A 20,186-nucleotide genomic window follows, 5' to 3' on the forward strand; every position below is an offset into this window, starting at 1 on the left:
GTCACTTCACTGCTCCACATGAGTAAGAGCCGGGATGCCCGCCAAAGGAGTCGTTGGGTGGATGAAATGGAGTAGCCGGTGGCAAAGCCACCTTTCTGTGAACCCCAAGGGCCGTTTCTGCATGTGCTTTTGTCTCAGGAGGCTGAGCAGCGGGCTCAGGTGATGGAAAACCTGTATGTATGGGTGGGGGAAGATTGGTGGGGGCTGTAACGCAGCAGGGGATGGGGAACCTGAGCCTGCCCTACAACAGACCTCTCACCACCATTGTCCTCAGCTCATCCCTCTCCCAGGTGTCGGCCAGGCGTCTTTCCCCATCCATACTGCCCCATCCATCACCCCACCCCACATCTCCAGCCTTTTCCAGGGTGAAAATGTTCCCAAGGAGAGGGGAGGAGGAGGGAGGGAGAGTGATTGAGTGCGCGGCCCCCAGACCCCAGGGAAGGTGCTGGCTCCAATGGGTTTGACCCGGGAGTGGGTGGGTGGGGGGAGCCACCTCTGTGCAGGGAGCCTGGGAACTAGCCTTGTTCCCATCCTCAACCTCCCACCACCGCTGCTGCGCGGCTCTCGGGCTAGACGCCTCTGCTCCATCTCTGGTGCGCCGGCGCCATCTGGTGTCCATCGGAGAGAACTCTGCAAACGGAAAGGAGAGCTAAGGGGTTTCATTTATCATTGCAGCTGCGTCTTTTAAAACAGAATTCGGACTCAGCCCCCCGCCCCCCCGGGTTTTTGTCTTTCTTCTTCTCCTCTTTCTTTTAAAAACGACTCCCCCACTTCCTGTGCTTAGTGACCATTGAAAACTCATATCACATCAGAATTAGTATCTGGGTAACATGAATCTGGCACCAAATTTATATATCTATTTTACTGAGTTTTCTGTAAATGTTTACCCGGAAAATTAGATCCCCATTTGACAATTTCTACACAAGTCTTTCAGTGACATTAGATATCCCCCACCCTCCCGACACACCAACAAACACAATGTGTCAACATTCTGATTCATTGTGTCCTAGTTCCTACAGGGATTTCAATAGCTGGTTTTTGAGAAGTAGATCGCCAGGCTTCCACGAAACCTCTAGGTCAGTGGGTTTCCCACCTGTGGGTTGCAAGCCCTTTGGGGGTCAAACGACCCTTTCACAGGGGTCACTCGCTTCATGAACAGTCGCAAAATGACAGTTATGAATTAGCAACGAAAATAATTGTATGGTTGGAGGGTGAGCACCCCACGAGAAGCTGTATGAAAGGGAGGTTGAGAACCACTGCTCTAGGTGGACTCAACGCCCAGACCTCCCCTGAGCAGCCCGGCATGTTCACAAAGGGCCCCTTTAAGAAAGGACTTGGTGCAGTGAGCTAAATGTTGAGATGCTAGCCACCAGGTTGGTGGTTCAAACCCACCAGGCGCTCCCTGGGGGACAGATGAGGCTCTCTGTTCCCGGAAAGAGTTAGTCTCAGAAACCCACAGGAGCAGTTCTACTCTGTCCTATGGAGTGACCGTGAGTCGGAATTGATTCGGTGGCAGGGGGTTGCTTCCGTTGGTTGGACATGGGACCAGGTGAGGTGTCCCCAGCTCTCTGTGAATGAGGGAGGACAGGGTCACTTCACGTGGAGACTTCTAGGCCTTTGTTCTAAGGGAAAGCAGAAGCTGTTGTCAGGTGGTAAGCAGGGGAGTGATGGGAATGACTGGAGGGCTTTAAGGAAAGTCCCAGGGTAGTGAAAACAGGTCAGCAACTGACAGAAAGGTTGGAGGTTCAAGTCCACCCAGCAGCCCCTCAGGAGACAGGCTTGGTGATCTACTGCCAAAAGGTTGAAACCTTGAAAATGCTACAGCGTACAGCTGTAGTCTGACACCCGTCGTCGTCAGGACTAACTCTCGCTACCTGGTGGTGGTGGTAACGGTTTAAAAGGAGAATTGGCTGTGAGGGAGGGACCAGAATGGGAGAAGGGAGGCCACCGACCAGGTCCAGGCGGAGATGATAAGGCCCCTGGAGACAGAGCGAAGGGGATGGAACTTAGACAGATCTCAGGAACAGAATCTCCACAGATCGCTGTTGTTTTGGGTATGGGCAAAAGGAAGAGGGAATTCCAGGGATTCTGGCTTACAAAACTGAATAGATGATGGGGCCTTTACTCAGAAGGAAGATATTGGTGAGGGACAGGATTCAGGGGGGGGAGGAGTAATCAAGAGTTCTGTTATTGATATAAGTTGGAGCTATCTCGCAATCCTCCAAAGGAGGATGAAGAAAGCCTGGTAGTGCTGTGGTTAAGTGCTTGACTGCGCACTGAAAGGGCAGCAGTTCAAATCCATCAGCCGCTCTATGGGAGAAAGCGGTGGCCATCTCTGTTAAAATGACAGTCTTGGGAGCCCTGTGGGAGAAGCTTGACTTCAGTCTATAGGGCCACTGTGAGTCAAGCATTGGCTCATGCTGTGCACATGCATGTGCGCGCACACACAAACACACACACACACACACACACACACACACACACACACACACAGGAGAATGCCACTTCTAGTGAAAAAGGAAGAGGCTGGGGGTGTCCAGGTGGGTCTGGTGGAGGCTTCTGGGAGCCCACAGGGGGACAGGGAGCCCAGGGGCATCCTTAGCCGCTCCCTCCACCTCTCCCTCTTCCCCTAGGTCTACACTCGCTATGGGAAGTGCTACACCTTTAATGCGGACTTGCAGCGCCCACTGCCCAGCCGGGCGGGGGGCATGGGCAGTGGCCTGGAGCTTATGCTGGACATTCAGCAGGAAGAGTACCTGCCCATCTGGAAGGAGACAAGTAGGCGGACGGGCAAGGGAATGGGCTGAGCTGGGGTTCAGCTGGCCTGGGGAGAATTCCATGGGGGTCCCCATCTCCCCTGTGCAGATGAAACTTCGTTCGAGGCCGGCATCCGGGTGCAGATCCACAGTCAGGAGGAGCCGCCCTACATCCATCAGCTGGGCTTCGGCGTGTCCCCTGGCTTCCAGACCTTCGTGTCCTGCCAGGAGCAGCGGGTAGGCAGCCCCGCACTCTGCTCTGGGTGGGGGCCACCCGAGCCACCCTGCAGAAGCCCCTGCTGGGGCTGTGGGCGGCAGAGAGCCCTGCGACCCCATCCTTCCCTGCCCCTGCAGCTGACCTACCTGCCCCAGCCCTGGGGCAACTGCCGGGCAGAGAGTGAGCTCTGGGAGCCGAAGCTGCAGGGATATTCGGCCTACAGCGTGTCTGCCTGCCGCCTGCGCTGTGAGAAGGAGGCGGTGTTACAGCGCTGCCACTGCCGGATGGTGCACATGCCAGGTGGGCGTCTACCACAGCGGGCCCTAGGTGACAACCTCGGGGAGGGCACCGCTTGTATGCTCTGCTGGCCCTGTGTACAAGCCACATGGGCGTGCCTCTGCCCAAGCATGCATGTCATCTATGCATGTGAACATGCGTATGGGGTGCACACGCACATCTCTTCGTGTGTATGCATATAGGTATGTTGCACACGTGCTGTATACTTAGGTGGTTGTGCATGTGCTGTGTGCAGGTGTGTGAGCATGTGCCGAAGGGCATGTGCGTAGGAACGAGTGTGTGCTACGTGATAGATGCATGTGTACATTTTTGTGCTTACATGAATGAGTGTGCAAGTTCATCTTTCTGTGCCCACCTCTGGGTGGGCATGTAGCTGGGGAGGAGCTGGACCCAAGAGACCCCAGGCATCGTCTTCTCTCCTTCCAGGCAATGAGACTATCTGCCCGCCCAATATCTACATCGAGTGTGCTGACCACACGCTGGGTCCGTGATGCCTGCTCCCACCCTTCCCACCCTCTTCTCTTCCTCCCTGCCCACCTTCTCCCACCTCTCCCAGTCGCCCAGGGCTCTTCTTTTCCCATAGCCTAGGGCAGTGGTTCTCAACCTTACTAATGCTGCGACCCTTTCATAGAGTTCCCCATGTGGTGGTGACCCCCCAACCATAAAATTATTTTCGTGGCTACTTCATAACTGTCATTTTGCTATTGTTATGAATTGGGCGACCCCTGTGAAAGGGTTGTTCGACCTCCAAAGGGGTGGTGACCCACAGGTTGAGAACCGCTGGCCTAGGGGGTCTGAGGACCTGGGCCTTTGCAGGTATGGACACTTGGGTAAGTGGAGGCTGTGGGGCAGCATTCAGGCCTGCATGTGTAGGTCTGGCCTTCTCGTGTGGGTTCAGCAAATAAGCTTGCCCTCGTTGGGGAAGTACAATTACTTCTCTCATGGTCTCAAGAAAAGTGCAGTGCTCGCCCCAGGTGGGTAAGGTGAACCCCTCTGTGCACTGACCACACCTGACCTGCCACCCATCTACCCACCACTTACCCAACACCACCCACCCATCTACCCACCACTTACGTACCACCACCCACCCATCTATCCACCAACTCATCCACACATCCACCCACCCACCATACACAACCACCCACTCACTCTTCTATCTACTCACCCACTACCCATCCAGCCACCTACCCACCCACCACCCATCCATCTACTCACCCACCCATCCACACCCATCCATCCACCACCCACCTATCTACTTTCCCATGGACTCACCCACCCACACATTCACCCACTCATCCACCACCCATCTATATACTCACCCACCCACACATACATACATACACCCACTCATCTACAACCCACCCTCCCATCCAATCACCCACCATAAACCTACCCACCCACCTATACCCATTCGTTCATCATCCATCCACCCACCCACCCACTCATTCATTATCCACCCTCCCATCCAATCACCCACCATACACTCACTCAACCACCCATACACACTCCACTTACTCATCCATCCACTCAGCCACCCAGCCGGCCTCCTGTGTCTGAGGCATCCTGTGGTGGCTCTGGTGGATGGGCTCTGTCATCTCTCCAAGCCACAGGACTTCTCTGCCCCAAGGGGCTGCCAACGCTGAGGAATCAGCCATGGGAAGTTCCCAGGGGTTCTTCCTCTACCGCAGTGGTTCTCAGCCTTCCTAATGGGGCGACCCTTTCATAGAGTTCCTCATGTTGTCGTGACCCCCAACCATACAATTATTTTCGTTGCTACTTCATAACTGTCATTTTGCTACTGTTATGAATCAGGCGACCCCTGTGAAAGGATCGTTCGACCCCCCCCAATGGGGTCGTGACCCACAGGGTGAGAACCACTGCTTACCTGCTTTCTGCAGTCGGAAGCTGGTCCAGGAAGGTCCCCAGACCCCCTGACCCCCAGCCTCCCTATGTAGTACCAGGACTGTCCAGAAGAGGCCCTCAGTGTAGCTGTGCCTGGCTCAGAGCAGCCCCTAGGCTTCCTCCCTGCGCCCCCTACTCCCCCTGCAGCTGGTGCCTCTGTGTTGTAGACTCCCTGGGAGGGGGCTCCGAGGGCCCGTGCTTCTGCCCGACCCCCTGCAACCTGACACGCTATGGGAAAGAAATCTCCATGGTCAGGATCCCCAACAGGGGATCAGCCCGATACCTGGCAAGGAAGTACAATCGCAATGAGACCTACATAAGGTATGTGGGGCGCACGTGTGTGCCTGCGCACGTGTGTGCCTACTTGCGCGTGCTCAGTGGAGACTGGGCGGGGCTATACCTTTGTTCAGGATGAGTCCTCTGCCATCCAAGCGCGCCCTTGGGTCTAACCCGCCCTTGGGTCTAACCCGTCCTTGGAGTCACATCCGGGTCTCCACTTCAGGGGCGCCTTTCCTTCACACACCCTGCGCTGTCACACTGTGGCATTCATTCAGAACCCCTTTACATGTCCCCCACTCTCCAGCAACTTGGGCGCCCTTGAATGCACGTCAAGGGGCATGGTGCTGGGGGAGGGGAGCCGAGTGGGATGGGGATGCTGTGCAGGGATGCCCTGAGCGGAGCCCTGGGTCTGGTCCCTCGCTGCCTGCTCGCACTTGTTGAGCACCTTCGGGCATGACATGATTCTGATCCGACGTCCAGGAAGCCTGTGTGGGTGAGCTCAGGGCGCAGGACTGGTTCTCGGAATCCCCCAGGGGTAGGGGTGGGGTAGGAGCAGGAGTTCAGGACCCCGGTTTGGATCTGAGAGGAGGAAGAAGGGGCGGTTCTGGCCCAGAGAGCTGCGGGGACCCATCTGAGAGGGGGGCAGCAGAAGGGAAAAGCTGTGAACAGAGGGGCAGGGAGCGGATCGCCGGCAGCCTCGAACATCCGGAAGAGGAACTTGGAGTGGATTGTTGGGCACTAGGGAGCCGCGGAAGTGTCTCCAGAAGCAAACGTCATCCTTCTGGCCTAGGAGTTTGACTGTGTTCTCAGACTCCGCTTTGCCTCCTAGTCTGTTGAGCACGTGCATCCGGGACTTCAGCCTCATAACCTCTCTCTCAGAGCCTGGTGCAGGGGGTGGCTTCAGATCAGAATCTGTGGACTTGAGATATCCACCGGCCACCTCCTAAGGAAGAGTGGTCTCCTAGATCCCCTGCCTCCGGTCTCCACAGAGAGAACTTCCTGGTCCTGGACATCTTTTTTGAGGCCCTGACCTCTGAGGCCATGGAGCAGCGAGCAGCCTATGGGCTCTCAGCTCTGCTGGGTGAGCCAGGCCCCACCCCACTCCCCTGCAGGGGGTGGGGGCGTGTCAGCAGGGTGCTTGCATGCCTGCGTGGGTGTTTGCACATGAGCCTAGCCTCCTCCCTCTGACCCAGCTCTCTCCTCCCAGGTGACCTCGGGGGACAGATGGGCCTCTTCATCGGGGCCAGCATCCTCACATTGCTGGAGATCCTGGACTACGTCTATGAGGCAGGGCTGGGGGGCCAGGTGGGAGTGGGGTGGGAAGCACAGAGGGAGCGAGGGGCTGGGGGGTGGGCAGGACAGCAGGGAGGTCAGGCGCAGGCCCTTTATCAGGGCTGAAGGCACTGAGGTGTCCAGGAACGGACACCGGACACCGGTGAATCTGGTGGGGGCCTGCTGGGGCTGCAAGTCCTCTTAGGCAGGTCTGGAAAGGTCCTTCTTTAGCTACCAAATCTCCTGAGCCCCTTGCCACCCCCACCCTGAACCCCAAGGTGTCCTGGGACCGGCTAAAGCGGGTGTGGCGTCATCCCAAGACCCCCCTGAGGGCTTCCAGTGGGGGCATCTCCACCCTGGGGCTACAGGAGCTGAAGGAGCAGGTGAGGAGGAATGGGCAGCTATGATCTGTTTCTCACCCCCCCACCGCCCCACTGTCTGTCCAGGCTGGTATCCCTGCCCTCCTACATCACAACAAGCCTAGGGGTGCTGCCCTCCAGGGGCCCAGAAGGTTGGCAGAGCCAGGCTTGGGGCACCGTAGGAGCTCTACCATCCTGTTTCCCCTTCACCTTACAGAGTCCCTGCCCAAGCCGAGGCTGTGCTGAGGGCGGGGGGGCCAGCAGCCTGCTCCCCAACCACCACCACCCCCACGGCCCTCCTGGAGGCCTCTTTGAAGACTTCGCCTGCTAAGATGGGTGCTGTGTCTGAAAGGACCCAAGCGTCTGGGACCCCTCCTGAGCCCCTCAACATCTCTTGCTCTTGGGACCTTGAAGACCTAGGGGCAGCCCAAGGCTGTGTGTGTTGGGGTGCTCTCTGCGAGGGTGGGGGCTCGGTTCCTGTTCTCACCTGCCCCTGGAGCCAGCTACTTTGCACAAGAGTCTGTGTACGTGTCTGCACCCTCTCCCCCAGGCTGGTGGTGGAGGCAGCAGGAGACCAGGCCTTGGGCCCTGTGGAGGGGGTGGGAGGAAGGTGACCACCGCAGCAGGGGAGGAACCTATTGTACATTTGTATATACTAAGGGAGGCTGGGTGGGGGTTGAGGGTACCAATTATAGAAGGCTGGGTGGGGCTTCAGGGAGGGGTGATTCAGGGACAACTAGGGTCTAGGCCCTAGTGTCAGCAGCAGAGGGTGAAGGTCTCAGGGGTACTGAGCCACCTGCTTCCTGGTCCTCCCCTCTTGGCAGGGGGAGTGGGTGGCCCAGCAGGCCTGGTCCAGCTCCCAGTTTCCCCTGCACCCCACCCCCACCCCTTGTCACCACCACTGGGAGCAGGCAGACCTTTCAGACCCCTGCTAAGCTGTGGAGGTGGGGGAGGGAGGCTTCTCAGGCCTCACGCCTCTCTGGCTCTGGTCTGGTTTTATAAAGTGCTGATGAAACTGGGAATAAAGAGGCATAAAGATGTGTGTGTGTGTGTGTGTGTGTGTGTGTTTTCTGTCACGTGCAGGACCAGGGCCAGAATAGGCATCTGCCTGACTATCCAGGAAGAAGAAATCCAGGTCCAGCAGGGACAAGGGGCCCTACACACACGCACCACACACTACTGCACCCCCACCTCCCTGCCCCTACTGAAAACCCAACCCCCAAGTTTGTCACCATCAAGTTGACCTGCCTCCTGGGAGCCTCATCTGCAGAAAAGACCTGTTTCACGGGATGGGGGTGTACTTGGCTGAGCTCTTGAGGCAACAAGTTGCCAGGTTTTCCCTCTAAAATGTTGCTGATTGGATCCAACCATCAACGTGTTCCCCCCCCCCCCCTTCCACATAGTACACAGGAACGAACACAGGTCACTAGTTCTCGCTCAGCCTGTTTATTCAAGGCAAGGAGTTCCATCAGTCAGAGGGCCACCCTCCTCCTCCCCCAACAACTTATCTGCAGCCCAGCTCCCTGGGGACCCCCCCAGGAGGTGGACTGGCGTCAGGCAGACTGAACTGCAAGGCCACAGCCCCAATCAGCAGCGTCAAGGGGGTGGGAACGGGAGGCTGGGTCTCCAGGGTTTGTCCTGAGCCCAGAGACTCACAAAGCCAGACAGGGCTCAGGGCCACCTTGCGGTCTGAGGCTTGAGCCCCACTGGCGAGGCTGTTGGGCAGGTTGAGGGGTGCTCCGGGATGCTGGCCAGGTGTGGGCGGGCGGGGTCAGGTGCTGTTGCCCTGCTCCTGCTCGAAGAGGAGCATGGCCAGCTGGGTGCGGGAGCCCAGGCCCTCCAGCGTGCTCTGGCGGCAGCGGTGGTACAGGTCCTCGCTGAGCTGGGCGCTGCAAGGCTGGGCCCGGTACCTCTGCAGCAGCGCGGGCTCTACCGCGCGGAGCACGTGCAAGCTGGAAAAGCGCAGGAACAGCTCGTAAGCGTCCAGGCTCTCCAGCAGCTCCTCCTCTTGCTCCGGGGTGGCCGCCAGCCGCCCGCGGGCTGTCACATAGTCCGAGTTGTAGAAGCAGGCCTCGCTGGCCGCCTGGCGATCGAAGCGGCCCGTGTCTCGGCCCAGCTCCAGTGGCCCGGGGCCCTGCGGCGGGGCCACAGTGGGGTGGAAGGCCTGGAAGTGCATGGGGAAGAAGGCCTGCCAGCCCGAGATGGCGTGCATGCGGCAGCGGTTCAGGAAGTCTGCCGTGAGCACCGTGTCTGGCCCGGCCAGCAGGAACAGCGTGTCCAGCGGGTGCTTCTTGGACAACAGGTCCATAAGGCGCAGCGGGGAGGGCGCTGCTGTCTGCACGCTAAGCCAGGGCACCCGGGCGCCAGGGAACCGCCGCTCCAGCTCTGCCACGTGGGCTTTGACGGGGGCAAAGATGTCAGCGTGGGCTGCCCGCTGGGCCTGGCGCGGCTCATACAGCAGCAGCAGGGTCAGGGCGGCCGTGGCGTCGCCAGGCTCCAGGGCTGCAGCTGCGAAGGCCTCCAGGAAGCCTGGGGCCAGGTCACGCTCGGCAGCAGCCAGCGGCAGCAGCACAGTGAGACGGGAGGCCTCGGTGACATAGGGCACGGGCAGGATTTCCACACGGCTCAGTGGCCGGAGTAGTTGCACCCGGTGGGTGAGGGGCCAGCGGCCACCCTGGGGGGTCAGCGCCTCCAGCTGCAGGTCCAGCGTGTATTCCATGCCCCGGGCGGGATCGAAGCGTCGGTAGCCGTTGACCAATTGCTGCTTTTGGAGCTGCAGGGCCGGGTGGTAGCGGCGGTTGAGTTCCTCCAGGGCTGCGCTGAGAATGTCAGCCACATCGGCTCGGTCAGCCCCCCTCAGCGGGCAGCGTGGTGAACCGTCAGCACAGGAGAAGGCATGCTGCTCCGTGAAATATTCCCAGCGTAGCACCTCGAATCGGGAGGCAGGGCGGGAGGGTGCGGGGATGCCCACGGGCCAAGCAGCAGCCCGCTCGCCATCAGCTGCCAGGCGGCTGGTGTTCTGGATCTCCCGCTGTAGGAAAAAGGGGGGAAAAGGGGCCGTCAACAGGCAGGGGGCTCGGGGATGGCCCACAGCTGGAGGACTGAGCAGGCAGCAGGTGCCACAGGGGACAGCTCCTTTGCCCACCTTGGTCTCCCATCCATTCTTCCCCAGATGGTGGCAGTTTGAGAGTTAAAGTGGGAAGGGGGTACCCTGCTGGGGTTCCTTGGAGGAAGGTGGGGACAGAGGCAGACTTGCTGGGATTCTCAAACTCCCCTGGTACGGCATCCTGGCCCTGTCTGACCCCAGCCCCGGCCTTACCTGCAGCTCCTGGATCTCCTGGTATGTGCGCTCCAGCTCCGCTCGAGCAAAGGCCTTGTGCAGCTGGTACAAGTGCACAGGGTCCCTCACAGGGTGGGTTGTCAGGGTGTTGCGGAAACGAGGGTCCCCCTCCTGCACCGGCTCCCCAGGGCTCAGCTCCAGGTAGCTATAATGTACCCCCTGGGGAAAGGAAGGGGGGGCTCAGGAAAAGAGTGCTAAGGCCAGTGTGCTCCTGGTCTGACAGCGAGTATCTACCCCCACAGCCTGCAGTGGACCTGGAGTCAGAGGTCAGGGGGATTAAGTCCACCTTGATCTGCTGACCTCAGGCAAGCCTCTGCTAGCTCATCTGTGAAATGGACGCACACACACACACACACACACCTGTCCTACTTCACAGAACTGGGCAGAGCTTTAAAGAAACTAGAAGGAGCCAACACTGACACTGACTATGCCACTGTCGTTTGGTGCCAGCATCAAGTCGATTTTGACTCCTAGCAACCCCAGCCGACTGAGAAGCATTGCTCCATAAGGTTTTCTAAGCCACAAGGCTTGATAGCAGCAGAGACATGGAACAATTGCCTGGGCTTCAGTTGTGACCCTTACTGTTCGCGGCCGAGTGCTTCATCGCTGTGCCACCAAACTTACAAAAAAACCCTCTGTCCTCGAGTCCATTCGGACTCATGGCGACCCTAACGGGCAGGGTGGAACTGCACCTGTGGGTTTCCAAGACGGCAACTCTATATGGGAGTAGAAAGCCTCATCTTCCCTTCCCCCAGGAGTGGCTGGTGGCTTCAAACTTCTAACCTCCCAGTTAGCAGCTTAACCCCTCCGTCACCAAAACACAAAACCAAACTCACTGCCATCAAGTCGATTCTGACTTGTGGCGACCCTATAGGACAGGATACAACTGCCCCTGTGGGTTTTCAAAATTATAACTCTTTATGGGTGTAGAAAGCATCATCTAAAAAAAAAAGAAAGCATCATCTTTTTCCCATTGAGGGGCTGGTGGTTTTGAACTGCTGACTTTGCAGTTAGCAGCCCAACGTATAACCACTAGGCCACAAGGGCTCCTTACTACAATACCAGGACTTCTTTTCTCTCATCTTCAATTAACGACCTCGAGTAAGAACACTGAAACCGGGGAGATAGAATCATTGGCCTGCGGTCACACAGATAGGAAATAACAGAATCGACACAGAAACTCAGGCCAGCTTCTTCCCCTGCCTCTCAGGGGGATGGGTATTCGCTCAAGCACGGCTTATCTTCCCACCTCGTGGTCTCCAATACAGCCCACGCCGGTTGCGTCCAGGATGCAGCGCCCCAGCCACTCGTCCGGGTGCGCGCTGACGATATCATTGCGACAGCTTTCCAGGTGGGGGCGCAGCTGCTGCAGCAGCGTTCGGGACAGCAGCACGCCAAAGCCGCCGTGGCAGAAGCGGCCTGGGGAGGACTCCCCGCCGATGAAGTCCTGGGGCCGGCCCATGTAGAGGTGAGCAGAAGCAGCCAGGCTGAGGCGGCCAACGAGGCGCGAGAGTCCGTGCGCTTCCGTGTAGGTGGTGTCAGGCACTAAGAAGAACCAGTCAAAGTCGTCGCCGTGCTGATCTAGCAGGTGGCGGAGCGCCAGGTGTAGGTGCCCGATGGGCCGCTCCTCACCCAGGGTCACCACGGCCATGCCTGGTGGTACCCGGCGGCCCCGAGCACCAGTCAAGAACACCACGCGCTCTAGCCGGTGCCCTAGCGTGCGGTTCACGGCCACGGCCAGCGTGGGTAATGTGGCCTGTGAGGTCAGCACCGCCACAAGCAGCCTCTGCCTGATGCCCAGCTCCGTGCTGATGTAGCGGGTCCTGGGAGAGGAGACAGCCCGTTATAAAACAACAGGAGGGCAGGGGCCAGCAGGGTCAAGGGCCATGGCCTGGGCCAGCTTCTCTTCTCTGGGTCTGCTTCCTTACGAATCGGGCCATAGAGCTTAAGGGAAATATTTGCCTTACCTTCTAGTGCTTTGCATTTGGGATATGGAAATCTTTATGCAGATGCGATGTGGATTTAATTCTTAAAACTTAGCAGTTATGCATCCTTGAGTAAGTTATTTCATCCCTTTGAGCTATATAGTCACTTCATTGTAAAATGGGGGTGACTATTATCTATTGAAAGCACCCAGCCAAAGTCATGGCACATAGTAGTTATTGTATATCCTATGTACCCACGTTATCTCTATGTAAATATGTCATTATGCCAGAAATACACGGCATAAACGATCTAAAGCAACACGCGGCATTGACTATCTTTTGAGAAGGGTTAGTCTGGGGCTCAGAGGTTCCAGTAATTTACCTGCCTTCACAATGAATGGTAAGTTGCAGGGCTGGAATTCTGAAACCAGTGTTACTTAGGAGAAATGACCTAACCTCCTCAGGAGAGGCATTATTGAAATGGTAGCACCTCCTCTCCAGCTGGCTCGTGCCCTAGCCAGGAGCAAGAGCAATAGGAAAATCCAACGTTTTCATCTCTAGAAACTCATTCACACACCAATCATTTCTCCAACCCCTGCATGTTGCCCAGTTAGGAAGCTAAGAGGATCTTTGGAAAACCCTGAGGTCGAGCAGATTTGGGGCACACGCGGGCGATTTCAGCTCGGCCTGAGGCAGAGTCCAGTCCCGGCCTCAGAAGGGTCCCACAGCCCCCAAGGAAACAAGGATCGGAAGTTATCAGAGCCCAAAGACTTCCTGGCCGGCCAGCCTCCTTCCTTCCGGAGCCTGACCCGGCTCCAGGCTGCGTCCCCGGCGTGTGCGCCCCCCTTCTACCGGTGCCCAGGGGGCGGGGCGAGCGGGGCGGGCGGGGCCGAGCCCTACCTGACGGCCTTTTTGGTAGCCTGGCCGGGCTGTGCTGGGTGATATGGCAAGACCCGCGGCTCCCAGTTCTCCCCGGCGCCGGGCCCGGGCCTCTCGCGCTCTGCGCCAGCTTGCACGGAGTTGGGCCGGCGCGCGGCGTTGGTGTTGCCGCGCAGAGGCAGCTCAGAGTCTCCGGGCTGGGGTGGCCCTGGGCCGCACGGCTCCTCCACCCAGGTGACGCTGAGTAGGCTCAGAGTGAAGCCCAGCGAGATGCCCACGGCCACGGGCCCCGCGGGCCGCAGGACCGACAGCAGCAGCGACGCCCGCATGGCGCCCGGACCGCGGGCCCCTAGCCCCCGCGCAGCTCCAGAGCAGCCGGGGAGGCTCCGAGGGGGCGGGACCGGGGAGGGGCGGATCCGGGGGGGGGAGCCTGGGCCCAGCGGACTGGCCCGCTCCCTCCCCTCCAAGCAGAGCCCGCGGCCCAAGCCAAACACTCTGCGCCGCGCTCCGATTGCCCTCCAGCTGCCTCTCGATGCCGTGCGGTCCTTGAGCTCGGCGCCCGAGGCTCCGCCGCCACCGCAGCTGTCCGACGTGTCACTGCGCGAGCCCCGCCCCCGGGGTGGGGTCTCAGGCTCCGGCTCCCTCGAAGGGAGGAGATGGAGGGGGGGTGTTAAAAGGGAAGGGCCCCCGGAAGTGCCCCCTCCACAGTGCGGGAGAGAGAGACATCGGGGGCGGAGTTCCCTTTCTCTCCCTGCGTGGTTGGTGCGTCCCAGGTGACGTCAGAAGCAGCCTGCCCCTGGCTGGATGGTGCGCGCTGAGTGACGTCAGGAGCAGAGGCCGGAGCTGTCCATCAGCACCAAAGGCCGCGGGCGGGCTCAGGGCATGGGGCCGCGGCTCTGGGGCGGCCCGAGCCCCTGCTCCTGCTCCTTTCCCTTTCCCAGGAGCCCGATTCCCCGGACATCGCGGCTCTGGAGTGCCCGCGGGTGTTGTAGGCGGAGCAGCGACGCCGACGCCGCGCAGAGACCGGTCGCTCGGGCCCAGCAGCCCCCGTGCCAGCACGGTGGACTTTTTTCAGGACCCCTGTCACTTGGAGGCCCTGGCGCCCCGCATCCCCTCCCCCTCCGGCGCCTATCCCGCCTCTTCAGCTCAGATCACCTCCAGCCCAGGTAGATCTTGGACAATTCCAGACCTGGCCGCCCACGAGTCTCCAGGCTGCCTGCTTCTCACCGGCTGCACACTGGCCCTCCTCTCAGCTCCCCTTTTAACTTCTCCACCCAGGCACCTCTAGATTTGGACCCCACTCCAGCTGCATGGTGTGGGCATTCCTCCCCTTGTTTGTCCATTGTGCCCTTGCCTGGTCCTCCCACTCCCACCCTCATCCCAGCGGGGACCCAAGATTCCTCTTTGACCCCAGCCTCCTGTCAGTCTGACAGAGGAGGGTGACTACCTCCATTCTCAGTACAATGCCCGGCACTGTGGCGACGCTGCGGTTCCAGCTGCTGCCCCCCGAGCCAGATGACGCCTTCTGGGGGGCACCCTGTGAGCAGCCCCCGGAGCGCAGGTACCAGGCGCTCCCAGCTCTCGTCTGCATCATGTGCTGTCTGTTTGGAGTCATCTACTGCTTCTTTGGTGAGATCCCCATCTCATCCCTCACTTGAGCTCCCCCACTGTTTCCCCAGGGCACCCCAATCTTTCTGGGACCATCACCACCATGAAGAACTATTTTTCTCTCTGTGTTTTGTTCCATATGTTTATAGATCAGGCAGACTCTATATCATAGATTCCCAAACATATTCAGACTGCTGCCTCCTTTTAAGGAAAAAAAATATTCAGGGTCCCCTGGAAATGAAAAACATTTGTCCCATAACCCATAATCCAGGGTAAAGTTCAGGCTTTTGTAACTCCCTGGACATTCTAGTCCCCTGAAGGGGGCGGTATTGCCCCCTTTGGGAAACACTGCTCTCCATACTGGAGGACACAGGTTTTCGAATTAGACCCACTTGAGTTTGAGCTGGGCTCGGTACCTTACCCTATGTGATCCCTGAGCACATGAACCTCACTTTTCGGAGCATCAGTTTTCTTACCTGAACCATAATACTTCTCTTACACAGGACGTTGTGAAAATTAGTAGGCATTCAAATGGTGTAGCAGGCTGTGTTAGGATGTTAATGTCAAGGTCAGTAGTTTAAAACCACCAGCTGCCCCAAAGGGGAAAGCTGAGGCTTTCTATTTCTGTGAAGAGTTGCAGTCTCAGAGCTATTCTATCTACTCTGTCCTATAGGATTGCTATGAGTCTAAATGGATGGCAGTAAGGTTTTCGTTGCTTTTGTTTTCTTTACTGTGGAGAGATAATAATAGTGTTAGGGTCACCGCATGAGGGAGATGCTGAAAGTATTGAGCAGAGTGAATAAACACGGTCCCTTTCCACAGAGTTTATCAGCTGATAGGGAGAGACTCCTGGAACATCCCCACCGGTGATACATATTAGAGTGACCTGGATGGTAGTTATTCCTGTGGATCTCACTTACAAGGCAGGCTCCAGTCATCAGAGCTGCTGTGTACAGATGTACAGGGTAGGCAGTGCACAAAGGAGCTCTGTTGAATAGGAAAGAAGGGGCTGAAATCCAGGCCATGTACCAGTTGCCAAACTTCGGGCCTGAGCACAAGGTGTCTTCGGCCTAAAGGAAAGCATACCTTTTCCAAATGTTCACAAAAGTGCCGTGTGGGCTAGAGGCAGCTTGAAGCAAGTGCCCAGGGACTCTACAAGAAGGGAGAGGACAACATGGGCTGGGGCCCCCATGAAGTGTCTGAGAGGAAGATTATGAGCTTCTCGAAGTACTGGGTACCATAGAGGAAGGGAGGTTGGGCTTTCAAGCTGGACAAAAGTGGGGCAAAACTTGTCTTCTCTAGCCTCCACAACCCCCACCCCCAGAATGGCTGAGTAGGCAGGAATGGGAGCCAGATGGTCTCTCCCCTCCCACCCACAAACACTGGACTGAACAACTGCATAGTGGGCAGGAAGAGGTGCCTGCCCAAGGGTGTGGGGTGTGTGGACCTACCGGGAGTCTGCATCCCTGCACCCCTTCTAGGACCCACCCTCATCCCCGTGCATGGTGCTGATATCCTTCTGCCCTAACACCCCGCCCCCTGGGATGTCCCCACTCCAAGACTCTGAACCCCCCTCCACACCCTACTCTTTGATCCCAGATCCTTCTGGATGCTGCTACTTTCCCTCATTGCTGGACCTGAATTTCATCATATTGACTTTCTCTTGGCTCCCCTGACCCCTTGGTCCCCACCTCTGATAGAACCTACTCAGGTCCTACACCTCTGTCACCTCTCCATGGGACCCACTGCCCTAGAACTTCTGGGGTTTTTTTCCCCTCTTCTATAATCCTCTTTGATTCCCTACGATTCCTTGTTAAACCTAGTGACCTCTTACCACCTGTCCCTCTGGCCCTCTCTATCCCTCCTATTGCCGGTAGCTGTTGACTGCTCCTTACCCCTGTGACCTCACTGTCTGATTCCCCCTCTCCTGCCGTGAGCTCCAGTGTGCCCATTTCTCTCATCTCCATGTTCCCCTCTCAGAAACCCTTTAATCCTCTCAGCAATTCCACCTGTGGGTCGTGTCCCCCCGCCCCCCCAATCTCCCAGTCCCCCTCCCCAAAGCCCATGCTTCTCTGTGTCCTCTCTCCCTTCTGATGACCCGGTCTCTGAACCCACCACCCCTCAGAGGCCTCAGCTTTCCGCAGGTCCCATGTGACCCCACTGATCAGTTCTTTTGGATTTTCAACTACCGTCTGGCTCGCTGAACAGCCCTCCCCCAAGGACCCCACGGACTGTGGCTGAACCGCTCATGGCCCCCAATGACTCCTCTCTGGCTGGCCTGATCCTGAGGCCCCCTGTGACCCTATTAGCCACCCCTCTTGACTCTGACGACCCAACTCTGATCCGAGGAAACCCCAATCCGTTTAGCTCAACAGCTGTGTCGGTTTCCTGTTTCCCCAGGGACCCCGACTGCCCTTACTTCTATGACCTCCTCACATTTCATTGCCCACCCCCACCCCAGTCTCTAATCTCAGTTCCCTCCTTCTGATTCCTCGGGAAACCCCACGTGGCTGCCCCTAACCTCCACCCTCCAGAGCCGTGACCCCTCCTGGGCCCTGTCCCCCTCCAGGTTACCGCTGCTTCAAGGCAGTGCTCTTCCTCACGGGGCTGCTCTTCGGCTCCGTGGTCATCTTCCTGCTGTGCTACCGAGAGCGGGTGCTGGAGACGCAGCTGAGCGCGGGCGCGAGCGCCGGCATCGCCCTGGGCATCGGGCTGCTGTGTGGGCTGGTGGCCATGCTGGTGCGCAGCGTGGGCCTCTTCCTGGTGGGGCTGCTGCTTGGCCTGCTGCTCGCCGCCGCCGCCCTGCTGGGCTCCGCACCCTACTACCAGCCAGGCTCCGTGTGGGGCCCGCTGGGGCTGCTGCTGGGAGGTGGCCTGCTCTGCGCCCTGCTCACACTGCGCTGGCCCCGTCCACTGACCACCCTGGCCACCGCGGTGACCGGAGCTGCGCTCATCGCCACCGCCGCGGACTACTTTGCCGAGCTGCTGCTGCTGGGGCGCTATGCAGTTGAAAGGCTGCGGGCCACCCCCGTGCCCCCGCTCTGCTGGCGGAGCTGGGCCCTGCTGGCACTCTGGCCGCTCCTCAGCCTGGGGGGCGTGCTGGTGCAGTGGCGGGTGACTGCCGAGAGAGACTCCCACACGGAAGGTGAGGGGGCACCCGTCAGGGTGGGCAGGAAGGGAATAGATGCCAGGGGGTGAGGGTGGGGGTGGGGGACGGGATCAGAAGCCAGTACATGCCAGGTCTTAGAGGGCAGGCATCACTATGGAGCTTGGGTGCCTAGACCAAACCTCATCCCAGGCCCTAGGGCTACAGCAGCCCAAACAGACGCCCCCTGCCCCTGTGGGTTGCCACGGGGCGTGGGGGACAGACAGTGGCCCTATAAACGAGTAAGATCTGCCCTGCTGCGTGGGAGACATGAAGGAGATAACGTACACCCTAATGGGATTGAAGGGGGGGGCGGAGTGTCAAGGAAGGCCACTTGGAGGAGACATTGAAGCAGCAGCCTGAAGGATGAGGAGCCACTGTGCAGAGAATAGGGATCAGCAAGGGCCAGGGCCCTGCGGAAGGTCTGGCTTGAAGAGGCGGGACTGGAGTGTCCTGTGAGGGATGCCAGTTGGCAAGTTCCTCTGGGCCACGATTAAGACTCTGGACTTTGTTAGAAGGGCACCGAGAAAGCAGTGGCGGGGGCAGTAGAGCCGGGGAAGCAACACTGAAGGCTGAATTCGGACGTCCCTCTGGCTGCTGGGTCTAGCAAGGGCAGCTGGGGTAGGAAGCAGCAGTAGTTGAACAGCTGAGTGACAGCGTGGTTGGTCCAGGGGACGTCACCTAGGCTTGAAGGGGTGCCCGGAAGCCTCCTCTGACCTTCCAACAACCGGGGCAAGTGCAGGGAGTACCAGCTTGGGTGACGGGGCAACACAGCTTGGACATCGGGGGAGCCCAATGCCCTAGGTAGGAAGCAATGGAGGCTTGGGGGCTTCTGAGACCTACTTTCCCATCCTCTCTAAGTGGTCATCAGCCGGCAGCGGCGACGTGTGCAGCTGATGCGGATTCGGCAGCAAGAAGAACGCAAGGAGAAGCGGCGGAAGAAGAGGCCCCCGAGGGCCCCCCCAAGAGGACCCCGTGCTCCTCCCCCACGGCCCGTTCCCCCCGACCCTGCATATCGGCGGCGGCCGGTGCCCATCAAACGCTTCAATGGAGACATCCTATCCCCGGTGAGCAGGCCAAACTGCCCAGCCGAGTGAGAAGAGGCTGGACTGTCTAAGCAGAGCGGGTCTCTTCCAGAGGCTGTCCACGTGTCACTGTCTAGAAGTGGCCGATGTCTGTGCACCCATTGTCACCCGGAGAGGAGCCTGGTGGGTCAGCTCTGGAACAGGGGCATAAGGCTTCCAAGTGTAGTTTTCATGGGATGTGGGGGCAGGCCCTGGGTCTATGGCTGTCTGGGGTGTCTCAGGCTAGTGAGGGGGATGGGGAAAGGCTGCCTGCCCACCAGGTTGTGTGGCTGGGTGGCCGTGGGACTCTTACCCCTACTTCTCATTCCCTACAGAGCTACATCCAGAGTTTCCGGGACCGGCAGACTGGCAGCTCCCTGAGCTCCTTCCTAAGCCCACCCACCGAGGCCGACTACGAGTGTGGGTCCCGGGGCTCACTGACGGCCTGCACAGGCCCCCCTGTGCGAGTATAGCACGACGAGCCCCCACCTGCTTTGACTCTTCATCACCAGCTCTGCCGGACCGGGCCCCCCTGGCTGGAAGGGGACTGGCCTGATTCCAAGAAGGAAGATCATCCTCAGGCGAGGCCTGACCTAAGGGGACAGCCCTCTCCCAGGCTCCTTTGGGACTCCTGAGGAACTCGGGTGGGAACCTCACTGAGGTGTGCTCAGGGTTGTGTTTTCTGTGTGTGTGGAGGGGATGGGAGTGGAGGGGGCACTGGGACCCTTGCCTTTGATTTCAGATTGGTCGGGCTTCACCAAGATCAACCTGTCGCCTGCCCCCTGCTGGGGCCACAGGCCACCCTCCTGCATGTGTACATGGTGGAGGCCTGCCTCCCTCCCCCTCCCTGCCTCCCACCCAGATTTCTCATCTAGGGGTTCTCATCCTTTTTGGGTAGCGGGGGGGAAAGACTGCTGCCCTCCTCACTGGGGTCCCCTGTCCTCTGCAGAGGGCAAGGCCTGCGGGTTTCCAGTGCACGGTGCATGTCTGGTGTCTGTCATGCCACCCTGGACACCTCATGCTTTTGTCCCCCTCCTCCTTTTACAACTTTTATAAATGTGCCAAACTGCTAGGAGTCATGGTCTTCAGCAGTTGCACTGCCATGAGCCAAACTACACTTATAGCAGCCCCTGGTCCCCGGGT

At 58.7% G+C, this 20,186-nt stretch overlaps 3 protein-coding genes across 3 annotated transcripts in view; 2 read left to right on the forward strand and 1 right to left on the reverse strand.

The window, feature by feature from the left end:
* The window catches only part of ASIC4 (acid sensing ion channel subunit family member 4), a 21,437-nt gene extending 13,700 nt beyond the window's left edge, over nt 1-7,737 (forward strand). Inside the window, exons 2-10 of the mRNA XM_030887166.2 lie at nt 2,634-2,778; nt 2,866-2,993; nt 3,111-3,273; nt 3,697-3,753; nt 5,340-5,493; nt 6,441-6,532; nt 6,659-6,738; nt 7,002-7,106; nt 7,300-7,737. Of these exons, the coding sequence (XP_030743026.2) occupies nt 2,634-2,778; nt 2,866-2,993; nt 3,111-3,273; nt 3,697-3,753; nt 5,340-5,493; nt 6,441-6,532; nt 6,659-6,738; nt 7,002-7,106; nt 7,300-7,413 (1,038 nt within the window). The 3' untranslated portion in view covers nt 7,414-7,737. The remainder of the gene's footprint in view (nt 1-2,633; nt 2,779-2,865; nt 2,994-3,110; nt 3,274-3,696; nt 3,754-5,339; nt 5,494-6,440; nt 6,533-6,658; nt 6,739-7,001; nt 7,107-7,299) is intronic.
* A 775-nt stretch (nt 7,738-8,512) lies between these two features.
* Nucleotides 8,513-13,559, reverse strand: CHPF (chondroitin polymerizing factor). Its single transcript, XM_004701630.4, has 4 exons — nt 13,248-13,559; nt 11,672-12,245; nt 10,402-10,581; nt 8,513-10,113 (listed from the first exon to the last, which is right to left on the reverse strand). The coding sequence occupies exons 1-4, from the start codon at nt 13,553-13,555 to the stop codon at nt 8,854-8,856; spliced, it is 2,322 nt and encodes a 773-aa protein (XP_004701687.1). The 5' UTR covers nt 13,556-13,559; the 3' UTR covers nt 8,513-8,853.
* A 173-nt stretch (nt 13,560-13,732) lies between these two features.
* On the forward strand, nt 13,733-20,118 carry TMEM198 (transmembrane protein 198). The gene is made up of 4 exons (XM_004701631.2): nt 13,733-14,855; nt 17,404-17,979; nt 18,841-19,046; nt 19,379-20,118. Exons 1-4 carry the CDS (start codon nt 14,690-14,692, stop codon nt 19,514-19,516), a joined length of 1,086 nt encoding a protein of 361 aa, XP_004701688.1. The 5' UTR covers nt 13,733-14,689; the 3' UTR covers nt 19,517-20,118.
* Nucleotides 20,119-20,186: the final 68 nt, after the last annotated feature.

Source organism: Echinops telfairi, unplaced genomic scaffold (assembly GCF_000313985.2).
Source record: "Echinops telfairi isolate 266 unplaced genomic scaffold, ASM31398v2 ScPeMD7_3;HRSCAF=10, whole genome shotgun sequence".
NCBI classification, from domain to species: Eukaryota; Metazoa; Chordata; class Mammalia; order Afrosoricida; family Tenrecidae; genus Echinops; species Echinops telfairi.

What these genes read in the sequence shown, in the direction of transcription:
- CHPF (XM_004701630.4), bottom strand. Translation starts at nt 13,555, where the DNA reads ATGCGGGCGTCGCTGCTGCTGTCGGTCCTGCGGCCCGCGGGGCCCGTG. An exon ending in GCTGTATTGGAGACCACGAG is followed by an intron (nt 10,582 to 11,671) that starts GTGGGAAGATAA and finishes TCCTTTCCCCAG; the next exon opens with GGGGTACATTATAGCTACCT. An exon ending in AGGAGATCCAGGAGCTGCAG is followed by an intron (nt 10,114 to 10,401) that starts GTAAGGCCGGGG and finishes TTTTTCCTACAG; the next exon opens with CGGGAGATCCAGAACACCAG.
- TMEM198 (XM_004701631.2), top strand. Translation starts at nt 14,690, where the DNA reads ATGCCCGGCACTGTGGCGACGCTGCGGTTCCAGCTGCTGCCCCCCGAG. An exon ending in AGTCATCTACTGCTTCTTTG is followed by an intron (nt 14,856 to 17,403) that starts GTGAGATCCCCA and finishes GTCCCCCTCCAG; the next exon opens with GTTACCGCTGCTTCAAGGCA. An exon ending in ATGGAGACATCCTATCCCCG is followed by an intron (nt 19,047 to 19,378) that starts GTGAGCAGGCCA and finishes CATTCCCTACAG; the next exon opens with AGCTACATCCAGAGTTTCCG.